The sequence below is a fragment of the Triplophysa rosa genome, linkage group LG6, assembly GCF_024868665.1.
Source record: "Triplophysa rosa linkage group LG6, Trosa_1v2, whole genome shotgun sequence".
Taxonomy (NCBI): Eukaryota; Metazoa; Chordata; class Actinopteri; order Cypriniformes; family Nemacheilidae; genus Triplophysa; species Triplophysa rosa.
In genome coordinates, this window is record NC_079895.1 from 25,647,382 (window position 1) to 25,665,506 (window position 18,125).

Genomic DNA, 18,125 nt, shown 5'->3' on the forward strand with positions numbered 1-18,125 from the left:
TATGGCATCTTACCGTATATACATTCAAATTCAAAAGTCAGACTTTGTTCAATCATCGGCCGTATGAGTGCACATACCATGAAGTCAATGTTATTATCTTCATTCTTGAAATACTCCATCAGTCTCTCAAACCGCTGCTCTTCTGAACAAACCTGTAAAGAGTTTATACAATCAGATTATTACATGAGATTTTTATAAGTTATTGGACAGTGCAAATACACCCATGACGAGCCAAACACTCCTCACAATATCTCAGTAACCTCCCTATTATTAGACATGAGCAATTAATCATGAGAAAGTGAACAGTCTACATGAACCAACTTTAATGAAATCATCTTTCAAAGTTCAACACTTGATCTATAATGACATTAGGGATGACCGAAGCTGTCATGTGTGTGACAAATGTAAACTGCTACACACCTCTTGAAAATGATCAAAGGCAGACAGAATGATCTCATGGCCTCCTCGAACCAAACACACGGCAGCCAGCAGCTCAAGAACCAGAGCTTTAGTCCTGCAGCAGGAATGAGCGGTACCACGCGCATTAAACCTTTTATTTATACACATCATTTAACCTTATGTACACACCTATCATAGACACCAATTCCACACGTCCAATACGCATTTTTCCTGAATAAATATTTTAGTAAATCAACGATGCTCCCAGCTAGTGGGAGTGTGGTGCTCTTAGCTCTTTAACCATATTAAAATCCATTTCACAGATTTTCCAGCCACAAACAGTGTAGAAAATGTGACAAAAGTGCAAATGACGTCTGATTTCAGCTGTGGGTTTACTTTCATTTAGGAAGCGTTTGTGTCTCAGAAAAAAATAAGGAGCAATTCAAAATATTCAATAATCAACAAATTGGCAATTATTTGCGCCAAAATTATACTGATACACTAAATAGATTACAATACCCCCCCCCACACAGAAAGGGAAAGATTAAGGGGTCTCTTCTGGTATTCCCTGTATTTATGACTGTGCTATAGGAGTCACAGAATAAATTAAAGGAGGGAATTCTGGGAAAGCTTTATTACTCTCTCTTTCAGAGACACATTCACTTCATCTCAATCGGTTACCTGGGATTCTTATTGTTTAGACTTAGTGCAATTTCATTCACAGCGTGTGGGTGAGACATCACCATGTTGAAGCCATACTGCGAAAAAAGAAAGAGAGAGAGAGGTCTCATTAGTAAGCATAGCATGATGTTTAAGATTTATTAACTGAACATAAAACGTGATCTATCTGCACAGACCAAAACGCTTTTCACTAATTGTTGTTATGCATGTGTGTGTGTGTGTGTGTGTGTGTTCATGTTTGTATATCCCGGTGGGGACCTAAACCTGAATACACACCAACACATGGGGACTCGTGTCACCGTGGGGACCAAAATTGAGGTCCTCATAGCCAAAAAAGCTTATAAATTGTACAGAACAATATTTTTTAAAATCTAAAAATGCAAAAAGTGTTCTATGATCTTTAGGTTTAGGGATAGGGTTAGGGATAGGGGATAGAATATACAGTTTGTACAGTATAAAAACATTACGCCTATGGACTGTCCCCACGGGGATAGTCAACCAAAGCCTGTGTGTGTGTGCGTGTGTGTGTGTGTGTGTGTGTGTGTGTGCGTGCGAGTTGTACCTGGTAGTTCATGATGGCTCGTAGGCACATGATACAGACATGAACATCGTCTTTCTTACACACTAATCTTGAATTCTTCAGCGTTCTCCTGCTGGGTAATGTATTACACCTAAAGAAAAAAAGCAGAAAATTGCAAATCCAAACCTTCCAAAAACAACAAAAATAAATGTTTCAAGGAGCTGCAATATCCGTTCTCTTGTATTTTGGATCTCTAGTTTGGAACGGCATGAGGGGGTGAGTAATGACATAATCTTCTATCCTCAAATCAGGAAAATATACATGCTTAATGTCCTCAAAACATAAACATTCTGGCATCCGTCTCATGACCAGACATTTGGATCTAAACCAGTGGGCCTGATATTCAAAAACAGAGATCTAGAACAGAGAAGAAAACACTTCTGGCAGTCGCTTTGAGCGATGCTCGGCTCTGCCAGCAGCATATGTGTGATGGCGGGAGTTGTATTGTGAAAGAGCAGTAAAAGTGCTCTGTGCACACATATCAACCTCTCAACAACACAACAACAGCGCATTGACATGCATGCCAGCTCTCAGGCCCGAGCCAAAGGCTTTTATGTGTGAGAACAGAGACCCACAGCGCAGAGAGAGAGAGAGAGAGAGAGAGAGAATGCACAAAGAGCATGCACACACAAACAGGTAGAAAATCATACACGTTGATAAACAATGGCTAAATAACAAACACATGAAAAATCATTCAGACAAACAGAGGCGTGTAAATACACACACCAGGAAGACTAGAGGAGGTGCGCACAAGCAAACAAACACAAAAGGCCGTTTTTCAGCACCGTCACAAGATGAGCTGGGCATGACACATACACGAGTACACAGAGAACTGCCTGAGCGGAGGTTTTGGGCTCAATGCTGAGACACAAACGCAACACAAACTGAACTAAGAGTGTTCACAAGCAAATGTGTGTGGTTCTTAAAGTCTGTTATAACTCAGACAACTAATCCTACTATTTACATCTGAAGAAATCTGAGATCTTTCTGTGTTTAAGATTCATAGCTGTCACTATTCACTCGCCCTCTCGTCATTTTAAACCTGTGTGACTTTCTATCTTCCGCAGAACACCAAAGAAGATATTTTGAAGAATGTTGTTAACTGGCCCCCATTCACTTGCATTGGTTTTGTGGCCATACAAAGAAGTGAATGGGGTCCAGTGCTGTTCGGTTGCCAACCTTCTTCAAAATATCTTCTTTTGTGTTCTGCGGAAGGAAGTCATAAAGGTTTGAAATGATAAATGATGACGGAATTTTCATTTTGGGGTGAACTATCACTTTATTTGTAAAGTTTGGACAAATTTGTACCCAAAAGGAACACCCGACAAATATGAGCGAAAGCTCCTTTTGGGGACATCCTCGTTTGTAAAACGCGGATAAAAAAATATAATTTTTTTATAGTCAAAATATAGAACGTTTTCTTTTAGGGTTAGAGTGTGATTTAGGGTTAGGTTATAGTATTATATATATAGTATATAACTAGCTGTGTATAAATACAATAGAAGTCTATGGAATGGCCCCGTTAAAGGGAAACTTCACCCAAAAATGAAAATTCTGTCATCATTGACTCACCTTCGAGTTGTTTCAAATCTGTATCAATTTCTTTGTTCTGATGAACACAGAGAAAGATATTTGGAAGAATGCTTATAACCAGACAGATTTTGCCCCCCATTGACTCCCATAGTAGGAAAAAATACAATGGTAGTCAAAAGCGCCACAGAACTGTTCGCTACATTCTTCAAAATATCTTCTTTTGTGTTCAACAGTACAAAAAAATGATTAAGTCATTTTTCCTACTATGGGAGTCAAACCAAGGACCGTGTGTGTGTGTGTTTCAAGTCTGCGTCATAGAACCGGATGAATGAATGTGCTCGCGAACACAATATTCCTGACGTGTATCTGTCGGGTCTTTCAAAACATCTTTTCACACACGCTTAAACAGGTTCTTTGTGACGATGCAAAAGTGAATGCTTCCAGCTATGCATTTCATAACACGGTCTCTACATTTTCTCAATGTAGTAACCTCAGGGCTTAGCCTTTTAATGTTATAATAATTGAAACTAATGATAAATAGTTGGGTGCAAGCAAATAACAATTGTGGATAATAGTTGGACAACCAACTGAAATATTTCCTTTAATAAAAAGTTTCAAATAACAGCCAAATCCTCTGTTATACACATCACAAGACACTTTTGTGTGTGTGGTATTGGTCCTGAAACATTTGTGCTTTGGTTTTTATTATAGCATTCACAAAAACTACAGAGCTCTGAATGTTAACGGTTAAAGCCGTAGACATACCCTTGTTTCTTTGAGCACTTTGGGCATTGTGCAGGTGCCTGTGTCCTTCAGAACGGCATTGAGAAGTATGATAATAATTTAACCATTAAACTTGATGAAATACAGCACAAGACTTGCGCCTAAAGGTTACTAAGGACCACAAAGAAGCAAAATTATGGCAGAACCTCTGAACTATTTAGCAGACAATAAATAACACGGGCTATGAAACAAGCCATGATTACAGAGAGCAGAAAACAGATGGGAACACATATAAAGGGGCTGTCAAGAAGAAGAAGAACAACAACAACGGTGGGATTCCTCTATCTAACAGATGAGAACAATGTGCCTTTTACTGAAGATGGGAACACAAAACAGCAGACTGTAGACAGAGCAAAAAGGTAAAAAAAGTTTGACAGGTAGCCAAATTCTGTCCAATGATGGTTAGAGGAAGATGTCATTTTTCCATTGTAAAATGGTTTAACATGTTAAGTCTTGGGTCAAATTCTGAAATGATGTTTACTCAAATTACCGTGTTGTAAAACAAAACACACCTTCACCTTAACAGACTTTTGATTGTGACCAGTGATGGGTGTAACTAGTTACTAAGTAATTAGTTACTGTAATTTAATTACTTTTCCCTCGAAAAGGTAAAGTAAGGGATTACTCTTATTTTTCTGTAATTTAATTAGTTACTTCTGATGTAATTAAACTAAATACTTTGTGTAACGTGTGTGTGCAGAAGAGGAATTGACATCAAAATTCAAAGTCTAACTTTAAAACCCGTGCTTTAATGTATAATTCTCACATTTGTAATTAATAACAATACTTTATGTAGTTTTATATTATTTATTTGAATGAATTAAAAGAGCCTGTTCATGTCTATCCTTGAATCACTTAACTCATCAAGGTTGATGAAGAATATAGAAAGTAATTAGTAATAAGTAATTAAATACTTTTTGAAGAGAGTAACTTGTACAGTAATCTAATTACATTATCGAATGTGTAATTCATAATTAGTAACTAGTAATTCATTACTTTTTCAGAGTAATTTACCCAACACTGATTGTGACATACATGTTGGTTATTCATGGATGACAAAAACATATACAGTAGTGGCCAGAAATGAAGTCAAACTTTGGAAAACTGGTGTCTTTGCCTTTTTTTATTTCAAGATGCATTGAAGATTTTGTATGCATCTTGAATTTATGTGTTTCGAGTGTAAATTATACACAAATTACACAAATGACCAGAAAAACATAACTGAGGAGAATTCTCACGATTTAAGCCTTAATCCAACTCCAGCTCCGTGGGAATAGCTCAGTCCCATACCCAGACCGATAAACACTATAGATTTCAGTATTAACACTCATATGATGTTTATTCTCTGCTTTGACAGAACTATAGAAACAAAAGCTGTGAGTCAGCAGTCAGACAGCCAGACAGACACATGTCAACCGTGTTCCTATTTTCGTTCTGTGCACCATTTCCGAAGCCATTTAAAGACTTACAGACCTTGTGACTTTACAAAAGAGCCTTTCAGAAATCACATGAAGTCAGTACTCATTCCTTGCAATCGGACACACACTCCTACTCCATGTCAATATAAAATTCACAGGATGAATTTACAGACCCGTTTGTTACTGACTTGTTGAATGCTCTAAATCTATGGAAGCATATTGGTAGCAATTTTCAAATTGAAATGCAATTTGCAAAATGGCAATGCAGTATGTAAAATGACAATGCAATTATGTCTTTAAATAAACATTTAAAATAACACATGTGCAACATTAGGTGCAAAATGAAAATTCAACGCACGTGCACCTGGCTCTGCCTTCACGCAATGACGCTGTATTGGGGACGGGGCGTGGCCAGCTCGAAATGCATTTTCAAGTCCACATTGCATTTTGCAACACTCAGCGCGCTGTGTAAATGTTAATGCATTTAGGGAAAATAACATCGGAATGATCATTTTGCTACAGTTTTGCTTGGCTATCTTAAACATATATAATCAATCCAGGGAATGCATTTTCATTTTCATTTTGCAACTTAAAGAGCGTTAAAATATGCATTTAAATTACATATTAAAAGTAGTGTAGGAATGTAAATAATATTATTGAATTTTCATTTTGCACCTAATGTTGAACATATGTTATTTAAAATGTATGTTTAAGGACATACATGCATTGTCATTTTACATACTGCATTGCCATTTTGCAAATTGCATTTCAATTTGAAAACTGCTACCAATATGCTTCCATATAAAACAACTTCTTGGTTAAATGTTCAAACCTTAGTGTTGAATGTCTGCCAGTTCTGGAGTTGATTCCTGTAACAGACAATGTGTGGTTATTTCCTCCATGAAGATCTTCAATTGATCGACTCCATGGTTTCGATTTATCCATGGGGCTATCTGTGCTGTTCTCAGAACTGTCACCATCATATCTGTGAAACACACAGGACAGCAGGGTGAGCACATAGAGCATACTGTATGCATTTAATATTTTTTTATCTAAATGACTACTGTATGTCTGTGTGGACAGCACTCTTGATTTTTTGTGTGTATTGGCTAGAACCCACTTATGGTTATTTTACATTTATGTTTTAGAAGGAGTTTATAAGTCAAGAGTTTGGTTCCAAAATGAGATAACTCAGTTTTTAAAATTTTTCAAAAAACATGTTTTTATTAGGTTATTATGTTATCATGTTTTTATTGTGTTTGTGTTAGTTAGCTGTATTTTTGTGTCGTTATTATGGCTTAAATCAAAACACACCAATTGCAGTTTGATTGATATTAATTGGAATGCACAATAAAAAATGATTTTTGAAAAAAGCACTAAGGCAGTATCGACATAAGGGTTTGTCTAGTGAGTGTTTCAAAGCAAAAATGTGTTATTTTAAGATGGCCGTGGCTTTAGAAGACTTTTATAAGAAATAAATGACTAGGTTAATCCTCTGTAAGAGTGTGCCTTTTAACAATAAATAAATGGGAAATTTGAGTTTTCTTTACAGGTTAACATTTTAAACGAGGTAAATACTGCAAACGCTAAATATTTGTATTCTTTATTGATGGATATTGGTTTCATATAATATAATTTTACTTAACAAAAAAAAATCCTTTATTATTATTTTTTAATGCAATATATGTGGGAATGTATTATATACTGTGGACTATTCATTGTAAAAGCTGAATATTGTTACTGTCTTTTTGTTATTAATCATTTAATAAATGTTTGGATTTTTTTCCAAGATTATTCGTGTTAAATAAATTTGAATCCTAAATGTGTCTTCAGTTTATTGTATGGTTATGTAGTGTGTTGTGGTGTCGAAAACAGTACAAAACGGTCCTTTTCCAAACAACACACACTTCACAACATGACTTCTTATCAGGTTGTGAAGTTATAGAGGTCATAAATGGGATCTTGTGACTTGATTTGACTCAGTGCCCACGCACACACACACACACACACACACACGCACACACACGCGCACAGACACACACACACACACACACACACACACACACACACACAAAGGTTTAGCAGCAGACTGGTGAAAGGACTCATTGTGCACGCTGTGCTCATGTTTTCTACAATCATGGCTGACTTACGTGACCGCATACTGAGCAAACGACAGATACTCCACCAACACGTCCAAACCCTTGTTCTCTTCATTCAGAAACTCACGCACCCACCTAAACACAGAGAGAGCAAATACAGAAATAAATATACGGTATCAGATGACAATGCCCCGGTTTGATACGCAGTTGCCTAAATCAGGGTTTTTCAAACTTTATGATGCCAAGGAACAGCAAATACTTCAGTCAATCGATAATTTCTATGTGTAAAGTAACATTTACGTTACTTTTGTTAAAAAATGACTTTTTGCTGTATCTTTTTTTCCTTTACATTTTCTGGGTACCCCTTCCTTGCGAGGCCTCCTGGGGTCCCCGGACCCCGGTTTGAAAACCCCCGGCCTAAACTATTTGAACAATGAAAAATATGTGAATTTCTGTGAAATATAAAAGCCCGTGTCATTGTATATTGTACATATATTTGTTATCGTATTTAATAAGCTCATTGGGTTTTGAATGATATATTAAAATGAGGACATGTATTCCGACGCTTGTGGTTGTGAAACATTAGCGGAAAATAATGAATTTTATGAACCACACAAGTAGTTATTCTGCCAGGACATATGTGGGGTGATTTTGAAATTGAAGTGGGCTGAATCAGAGCAAACCATCCTTATGTCTGCGGTCTTCCACAGTTTAACATTAGTTAAGATTTAAAGATCACATAGTGTGTCCCAGGCCAAAAGTGTCCAAATAAAGCCACTTTAATAGTCATTATATATATATATATATATAAAAGCAGAACCCGACTCTAACACTATACATGCAGTACATCAGATACTCTTAAAGTGTGTCCCAGCATTCACAAACTACCTTTCCCTACTGAGACATGAAATATGTATCATACAATCTCGAAGATCTCAGTAGTTCACAAAGCGGCAGCACAGTTCACAGTTCTGAAAGAGACGGTTTCATGTATCTGGATTTCTCCCTGGAAGGAACAGCGGTGAGTGATACTTCAAAGACACAGCAGAGACATCCCAGAATACCGCTGCACACGCACCGACAAAACGGCAAGGATCCCAAAGATGATCAAAAGCTGGTTTTCACCTTTTCTAAGCAAGGAAAACAAGGCCACCACCTGAAAACTACACCCCTGTCATTCGGTTGCAGAAGAGTAACTGATTTGTTCCACCTTTTCTCTACATTTTTAAAGGGATAGTTCACCTGAAAACAAAAATTCTGTCATCATTTACTCAACTTCGAGTTCCAAATCTGTATACAACAAAGTTTTAACACACATGTAAGTATATATTGTGTTTGGTATGTTAGACTGTATTTTAGTGACCTTTGTGCGTTTTTGTAGGATTTGCTTCCAGGTTAAGGAGTGTGGTTAGGGGTGCCACTTTTTCCAATAATCATGCTTTTGTACAATCCACGCCATACGAATTCATTCAAATTAGCCATCTCGTACAAAAGTTACAAAATCACGTGAGATCAGGCTGGTTTATCATACAAATACTACATTTGAATCACTTTTGTATAAACTGCATTTGACCAATTTTTATAAATAGATGCCATTGACTGTTAAAAGAAGACACTTTGGAATATTTGATTCTGATCACCAGGGTCTTGAATCTCCCTGAATGTCTTTATTTTTCATCCCTTAGGCGTAACTGCAAAAAATAAATCAGGAATGAATATTTTAAGTAGACATTTTCTGTAGACGTTTGACACAATTGGAAGTGGAAGATCACAATAGCAATAGTAATGGTTAGGATCTGTTTTGTTGTTTTGTGTCCGTCCACCCCCTGTGGACAGGATAATACAGATTTATCTCCTGCAGATTAGCTATAGATCATTTGTGTAATCTAGTTTAGTACCATACGGTCCGCTCATAATCACAGGACTGTGTGTTATCTGCTCTGGACTGGCCTTGAAATAATGAAACTATAATAACATTCTTTTAGGACATGACAAGGCAAGAGCTGTGTGTGGGGAGACCTGGAACATCAAGTCTTCCTATTTTTCTGTTGTGGCCCTGACCTCGCTGAGTTCCGTAAATTTTTCCACTTCCTGTCAATCCCAGTTCCCAGCATGCAATGCGAGATGTGTCGTTTTCAGCCTGACTATCCATTTCTAGTGTGAAATTAGCTGTGATTATGAACATTTCTACTCAAAACTAGATTAAAAGCAAAAACGTAAACAAAGCCATGTGTCGACAATGTTAATATTTTAAATGCACACGCATAGGCTACATGTAAAAAAATTGTTAGCATTATAGAATAAGGATTAGGCTAGTATCCCATTATTAAACGTTTCATGTGTAATGAAAATTGAGTGTTTGTATGGTCCACAGAAGAGTAATCACATATCCAGAGTCAGCGAAATATAATGTACGTAAACTCACCCGATGTGATTGGTCCGTAATGAGATTTCCAGCTCACGCAGGACCTGTGTTGACTCCTGAACCCGCCTCCTGAACTTCTGCACAGGAGAGAAATTAAAGAGAGAAATAAAAATAATCTCATCCTGCCCCACACGGAAGGAACTAATCTTTGTACAATTTTCAAATCTATTGCACATAAAGAAAATTATGCCTATTTTAGGACCATTATTGTCATGACAACTCAGCACATTTTAGACTCGTTTCTCATCACCATCATGCAAAAACACATAATGATAATTGTACAATATTTATGAAACCATCGTAGTAGAGTCTGGAGAGGATGACTATTATTACTGAATTGCCGTAATAATAATCGAATGAGAATTTTATTTTTCACGTTAATTACAAAAGAATAATTTAAACATATCAATGAACGAACATGAATGCTTATTCACGCATAACGTTTATCCCCTATAGTGGGCCCACAGTTCTGCCTCTACTCCAAACTTTTTTCTTCTTCATGCCATTGCCATGGTTACACTGGCTTTGTGGCTGACCCAATCACGTGTCAGGTGAAGTGCATCTGAACAAAGCCATCCAATGAGACGCATTGCTTTCGTAAGTCAGATCTTAACTCAGCTACTACAGTTCTGCAGGACTCATATATCTGAACAACACATTGATAATCAATCACGTATTCACTGATGACAGATGCCGAAACGATTGCATCAGTGGATGTTAGAGACTTGCCTACATCCCAATTACTTATGTATACTTTGCATGGAAAAATAAACGTGATAAAAGGTATAAGTTTACATTTTGACTTCGGGTCTGTATAGTATAAAATCAAACATCAAACTTAACATGCATGTATTTGTTAGTTACACACGTCAACACTATAGTGAAAAGTTCTTCAACAAACTTTATGATTGGAAAATATCAACAGAGAACGGTCAGAAATAGTATGCTATTAAATATTTATAGACATATTTACATATATAAATAGTTCCCTTATGCTATATATACAGACGCGCAAAAAATTAAGAGACCACTCTTCATCTCAAATCAGCATTTCTAGATGTATTGTGGTCATTCCAGTCTAGTGTCTGTTGAATTTCAACCAAATCAAACATCAGGAGTGACATAAAGTCATCCAACAGCAATGTGAACAGCAGGTTTAAGTTATTACATAAAAAATATTTTTTGAACTTTCCCTAAATACATGTAGAAATATTACTGTTGTATTGCTTAAAAGTGAATATGAACTCTTTGCAGTATTTGAGGTCTGAAAAAATAAAGAGCATGTTTTCTGTTATATTGGCCTGTTTCTTCAGATTTGCAAATAGAAACAATATTTGTATGTGAAATTTGGTAAAAATATTGTTAGTAGTTCACAGAATGAAACAAGAATGATAATTTTACCTAAACATCTACCTATAAATAGTAAATTCAGAAAAATTGAAATGATGCTTTGAAAAGGTCTCTTAATTATTTCCGCGATATATTTAGGGCTGTCAAACGATTAATCACGATTAATCGCATCCAGAATAAGAGTTTGTGTTTACATAATATATATCTGTGTACTGTGCATAATAATTTTGTATTTATTACAGTAACACATACACGTACATGCATATATTTAAGAAAAATATCAAAATGAATAAACATTTATATATAATTTCAATTATTGGTAAATATAAATAAATACATGTAAATATTTCCTAAATATGTATTCATGTGTATGTGTTTGTATTTATAAATACAAAATTAACATGCACAGTACACAGACATATATTATGTAAACACAAACATTTATTCTGGATGCGATTAATCGCGATTAATCGTTTGACAGCCCTAATATCATTTGGGAACTTTTAGCATACTATTGTAAACACCATATGACGTGTTTAAAATCTTGCCTACTATTTAAAACAGGATTCAGAGACAGACAGAAAGAAAAAAAATGCAAAAATAAACAACAAAAGAGTGAGTAAAGAGAGGAAAAGGGGAGTGTGTGCTGTGTTGTTCCCAGTGTGGGTGTGTTTGGCACATGTGGAGTTGATGCAGTGTGTGTGTGTGTAGAGCTCATGCTCCCACCTCTACTTTAAGCATTCCCAGCTGTGGAGAGAGAGAGAGGGTAAGAGAAAGGGAAAGAAAGCAGATCTCCAGAGGTCATCCTGGAATAGAATCAATGGCAGAGACATTCTTCAGGACCCTCTGGAATGACCCTCATCCTGCTGCGATTTCATTGGCTCAGAGCAGAGTCTGGAATGCACCGTATGTAAAGCTCTCCGCCACAAAAAGTAACGATTGTTCACGTCTGCAGAAAAGAGCCGTGGCAAGAATGTACAGCCATAACTGTGTGTGTGTGTGTGTGTGTGTGTGTGTGTGCGCGCGTGCCTCCCTCACACCATCTACACAGTCTCTACTTTTTCTAGGTCTTTCTATCCATCTGTCCATCACTTTTTTGTCCCCTCATGTTTTTCTTTCTCCTCTAGTCTTTCACCCCCCACCGCACGGGCCTTCATTTCTCTCTTTCTTTCTCTCTGAGCTGCAGGACATGATGTCAACCGCTGGCATGTGTAACGCCCATGAGAGGACATCGAGAACATCGACGATCCCATGCTCACCAAGAAAGACGTAAACAACTAAACTAGCCCGACTAACCTCTTATCCTTAACACTCATCGGGTCTATCATCAATCGTCATCCTCTTCTTTTATCTCTCATCTTATTCCTCAATTTTTCATACGGGTCATATCATATATTTATTTGAATATAGTCAATTTATGATGTTAATTTACTATGCCAAACATGCTAATAATTTATTTTTACGAACATTTCCTTCCCTCTTTTCCGGAGGAACATCACTAGATTTTTCAAAAATATTCCCAAGCATAAAATCTGTGAAAGATAATAATATAATTTTGGCTGAGACAAAATATATATGCGTAGGCTACTAATATTTTCCATACGCTTTTTTATTTCTTTCAGTGTCTTGTTCCTGCATATTTGCTTATTCTGGCTAGTTTCCATCCTCTCTTACTGTTTCTACAGTGTTTTGTAAATACACTATCTCCATCTGCAAAAAAAGCGAAAACGCGATGACATCTATGTCCTGTGAGAGCCACCGTAGTGCTTCGAAAGGGAGGGCGGATGCCGCTAAAATATCTCCATATCGCTCCTTCAAGTCAAAAGAACAAGGAAAATGTGACTCTTCATTACATGACCCCTTTCAATAATTACTTTTATTCTGAATGCAACTGTAAATAAGGTGTAACATCGTTTGCCCATACAGGAAGTCAAACTCACCCTAGCAGGAAGTAGATCGTGGCCTTACAGTGACTGTAAACCCGAATGTTCAAAGTTCCATTTTATATAAAAAAAATGGTACTAACTTAAATATTTTGAGTTCATATAACTAATTCGTACTTTTGAGTTAATAAGTTAGTTCAACATGATCTGTTGAGAATTCAGTTCCCAGCATGCTTTGCATGAGACTGCATTAGGAGAGTAAATTTTGAAATGAAGTGTTATTTTATGCGTTTTTATAGAATAGATAGAATAAAGCCTTGTTAATGATGAATGTTCATTTATACTGGATATTTAGAAGAGTTTGTTGAATTTTTTACCATCGTTCAGAAGAGTGATGCTTATGCTTAGGTGTGTGTTGCATCATTTATTAATTGCTGATGTAGCTGAAATCTTTAGGTTGTCTTAATAAGACCTTTTATTTAACTGTGAATAAAAAAGGAGTTACCTCACTAAATGTTCGAAATTAAGAGGAAATAACATGCATGAGTACAACAAACTCAAAACTTGATAGTTCTGCTTAAAATTGGGAACATCTTGATGTAACTGATTACCTCAAATGTTTTGAGTTTTCCCAACTTATTCGGGTTTGCAGTGTAACGGAGGGACTCTAACTAAGCAGATTATGTTATCAAGTGCTGAGGTCAGCCCCGCAGGGAGAGGAATCAAATCAGAACTCACCTTCCGTGTCACAGCTGGGTCAAGATAACTCTGCAACTTGTGTATGTACGTGTGAGGAGGATTCTTCACCTGGAATCGTTCCTGGAAGATCGAGAGAGATATTTATTGTTTGAAAGCATATGTTCGTCATTGTGGCATTGGGTTTGTGAGTGTGTGATTGTAAAAGGACATCTCCACAGAGCAAAATGTTTCTATGTTACTACACAAACTACAACTACTACTCTGTTAAATGTTTTCATATTTATTTTTAAAACATAATACTACATAAACACTCCGAGTTGCTATGGACACAGACAAACTATCAGAGAATGAAAACGTCATCGTAGCGGTGTGCCGTTATAAGGTTGGTTAACTTGAACCAACCCTCGCAACAAACCTTCAACCTTTCGATCATAGCTATACCAAAATCCTCAAATACTCACCAATTGCTCTTTGTTTAATCCATAAAAGACGGGCAAACTGAGGCAATGGATGTAGGGAAAGAGTGGTTTACCTGGTCACAAATGAGTTCCCATTTCTTCTCGTTGTCATACTGTCGTAGTAATCTTGCTTTGTCTGGAGGCAGATTCATTGAGTTCTGTATAAAGACACACGAACCAGAGTCAAAGATATTTATCTTACATATCGCTTTCAAACTAACCAAAAAAAATCCAAATACCTACAACAGATGTGGCCAAGGCTTATTTTAATGAGTCAATACATAATACTACATAACACTAAAATAATAAATAATTCCCATCATTTTTTACAGGGGCAAGGGTATGCTTAAGCCATTTTGTACTATGAAGTTCTCAAGGATTTTGTTTGTTTAAAATAAATAAACTACACTGTAAAAAGAAACGATTTTTCATGTATTTTAAAAAGTACGGTAAAAAACGTAAAATTACAAAAAAATACCGCAAATTTACAAGAAAATTTGTAATTTTACAGGGAAAATTTTTATTTTAGTTGTTTTTCTGGTGCCCCAGCTGCCAGTGTAGATGAGGCTAGAATTCATAAAAATGTAATTACACTTTCACTTTCAACACGGCTAATCAACTCCATGCAAATGCTGGGACATACCCCCATCAGTGCAAAAAGCAACCATAACCCGATCACAAATGTTTATTGCACACTGATGTTGCAAATACAACTCTTCATAATTGTAGAAAAACACAGACTTTAATATGCCAATAAAGAACAAAAAAATGGAAAATAAATGTCCAGAATAAAGTGAGAGTTCACTGTTCATTGGATACTGCAAATGTCACAACAAACTGAACCTGCGTGTGTTTTAAACACCCTATGAAGGAAATGTTATTGTAGATTCTCAAGCTTAACACACATGCTGAAACTCCACACAGTCCTCCATCTCCTCTCTTCAGTTATTACACAAGAGCTGTCCTCTACATCTGCCCTACTTTTACACATCTGCTATATGGAACTCCCCCAAAACACTGCAGTCACCAGAGCTCCATCCGTACCCCACCCTTCAGAGGCGAGCACACCACCCACCCAAACACAAACACATGCGTCCCACTGTGTACTGATGGGAAAACGCAGCCAGCACTGTTAAATTCCATCTTCATTTGGAAAAATCTGTTGTACGGGAGCCATATTATTTGTCGGTGTTGTCGTGGGCTGATCTTGTTGTTCTTTCTGTGTAGATTTCCAGGGAGCCGCTTTAAAAGCGGATGGGTATGTCGTGTTTTCAAGCCTCAAAAGAGCAGCTGTCGGACGCAGAGGGAAACCCAAGACTTTAAGCATGATCTACACCCACGGGAACAATCCATCAGACTGGGTTTCACAATGAAGATACCTACTGTGTAATTATAGACATGTATTAATATTATAAAGTAAAAAATGCACTCATGTAAACCACTATGCCCAAGCAAATTTGTTTTTTGATGTTGGTTAGGAATATTCCGGTGTAACTTGTCTTTACTCAGGCAACTAATGTCATTTCTAACTTTGTTTAGTAATGTTTAGGTACTCTGATCACCTGTGTCAGTAGTTGCTTTGGGTCTGTCCCAAAGATTCAAACCACAAGTCCAAATAACCACCTGCACACGCTCCCCATCCGGACTCATATACCACTAAACACAGCCCTGTCTTAAACGTACCATCATTCACAGCAGCAAACATCACTTTGATCTTAAATAACATGAGGAGAATGATATGTTAAAGTTAAACTAAAGTAAGCAATGGTTGGAAAGACAACTAGACTGGAATAAGCTAGTTCAAGAAATGTTGTGGTGGTGAAGCTTGGAAATCCAATAACGTGCTTTTCACCCATCAAGTAAATAGTAAAAAAACGAAAAATCACGTCCGTGTTAGGTTTCAGAAAACATCTTACCCCTATTTTTGAACACTCATCAATTCCATCAAACTTCCTACCAATGTAATGCTGCGATCACTCCAAATTTAAATTAAGCGTTTTGCACGAGTAAATTCAATACAAAGCCAATGCAAAGACGCAAAAAGATGCAAACTAACGGCAGGCGACACGAATGACGCGAATCCGGCGTACGCGGCAATCACGTCTTCCGCACAAGTTGGAAATTTTCAACTCGAACGAAAAATTTGCACATTGACACCTACTGTTTGACACGTCTGGACGTGTGAAGACGCACCCTGTCGCGCAATGTTTTGCACAACACTCGCACAAAAATAATGCTGTGTTCACACAAAACACGAAACATTGCATTCCTCGCTCTCTATTACACGCAGGAATAGTTCATTATTTTTGCGCGAGTGATGCGGAAAAAATTGTGCGACGGGGTGTCTTCACACGTCCAGACGTGTCAAACATTAGGTGTCAATTAGCTCTAATCTTACACTTGTGCAAATTTCTCGATCAAGTCAATCGAGCCAGTCGTTTCGCATCATTCGCGACACCCAGTGCGCATTCGCATCTACAGTATTCACGTCTTTCGCTTAATTCGCGTTTTGGGTGAACGCAGCACAACAAACTAGTCCCGCGAGTAATTAAGAGCAAGAAACGCAATGCTTCGCGTTTGGTGTGAACACAGCATTTTTCGTCCTACAATCTAGGATTGTTTTCGAAATTGTAAAAAGTATGGAATAGGCATATCAAGATCAAGTTTTTTGAGTCATTTTATAGAGAACCTTCTGAAACCAAGCCCCAGTTGGATCCTTGTCATTTTCTGCTGCTAGGTGTAAATATCAGTTAATATGAGCGGCTTGATGACTCTGCTGAGTATAATAATAATGCGAAGTGAGTTAAGCAGCAGACATGTATATTTTTCCAATGGGAAAGAGTATGTGATGGGTATAACAGAGCACTGTATTTATGGATGGAGCTTACATTAAAAGTGGCCTAAATCTTACGAAGTGTGAATGTCTGAGTTGGAGTGTCATCACATTTCAACCACTGACCCTGAATTTTTCTTCTCTTCTATCAAACAGGCAGTGAAATGGTCTCTGTCTCTTTTATATCTCAGTCCAGGAGACGTTCCCGAACACAACAGCTTCATGTGGATGACAGCTGCTCTCAGACAGACTCAAATCTCTCTGCTCCTTCCTCTCAGTGAGGCATGTGATTGCTCTTATCACATTTTCCTGTGTCTGGTGGCTTCCAGACGGTCTCTTCCACTCAAACCAAACCTAATCTCTCGCTCTCTTTAGCTTTGCTTCCCACACTGAAAGCAGCAAATATTCAGCTGATCCTTTCACAAATGCCTGATTGTGTGTTTTTTGTGTATTTAGTACTTCAACTACAGCCTAGACAAAAACTGAAGAGCATATGTTGAGTATCAGTAACATCTGTAGAAAGAGAATATGGGTGATTGCAAACACACAAGACCTCTGACAGAAACTTCTCTTTCCTCGATCCTCTGTGCCTTTCTGGCATGGCCACTTCCTCCCTACATCTCCTCACAGATCTGGCCAGGTGGCGTGTGTCATCCCCTAATTACTGCAACATGTTTCCGTAATCCGGTCAATTCTGCGGGGCGCTGCGCAGGTGTCCCCCGTCTGCCTGCGGATTAGCTACGTAATCTAAGACCCCCAATGCACCCCAAAAAGAACAACATATGTAAGAGAGAAAACTTTCTTAAATGAGGAAACCAGTACTTTACGGACACTCTTGTAGTGTTTCATAGCAAAGCTATGTCTGTCTTTCAGCAAATCGTTAAATTCAAAAACAAGGCAAAAATCTGTATTGGTGCATCCCCGCTAATGCCTCGTTTTTCAAATTGTATCTGTTTTATTTCCCTTACTGTATATCACCACACT

General features: G+C 37.4%; 1 protein-coding gene across 13 annotated transcripts in view; it reads right to left on the minus strand.

Moving 5' to 3' along the window:
• The window catches only part of fmnl2a (formin-like 2a), a 49,555-nt gene that overhangs the window by 16,452 nt on the left and 14,978 nt on the right, over positions 1–18,125 (minus strand). For all 13 annotated transcript variants that reach the window (XR_008963114.1, XM_057335540.1, XM_057335546.1 and 10 more), the window contains 9 exons: positions 14,383–14,466; positions 13,890–13,970; positions 9,919–9,995; positions 7,545–7,628; positions 6,227–6,379; positions 1,643–1,751; positions 1,081–1,157; positions 421–514; positions 78–152 (listed from right to left, as the gene is read on the minus strand). Coding sequence is in view for 12 of the 13 variants with exons in the window: in XM_057335540.1 (XP_057191523.1) it covers positions 78–152; positions 421–514; positions 1,081–1,157; positions 1,643–1,751; positions 6,227–6,379; positions 7,545–7,628; positions 9,919–9,995; positions 13,890–13,970; positions 14,383–14,466 (834 nt within the window). In the remaining variant the exon portion in view is untranslated. The remainder of the gene's footprint in view (positions 1–77; positions 153–420; positions 515–1,080; positions 1,158–1,642; positions 1,752–6,226; positions 6,380–7,544; positions 7,629–9,918; positions 9,996–13,889; positions 13,971–14,382; positions 14,467–18,125) is intronic.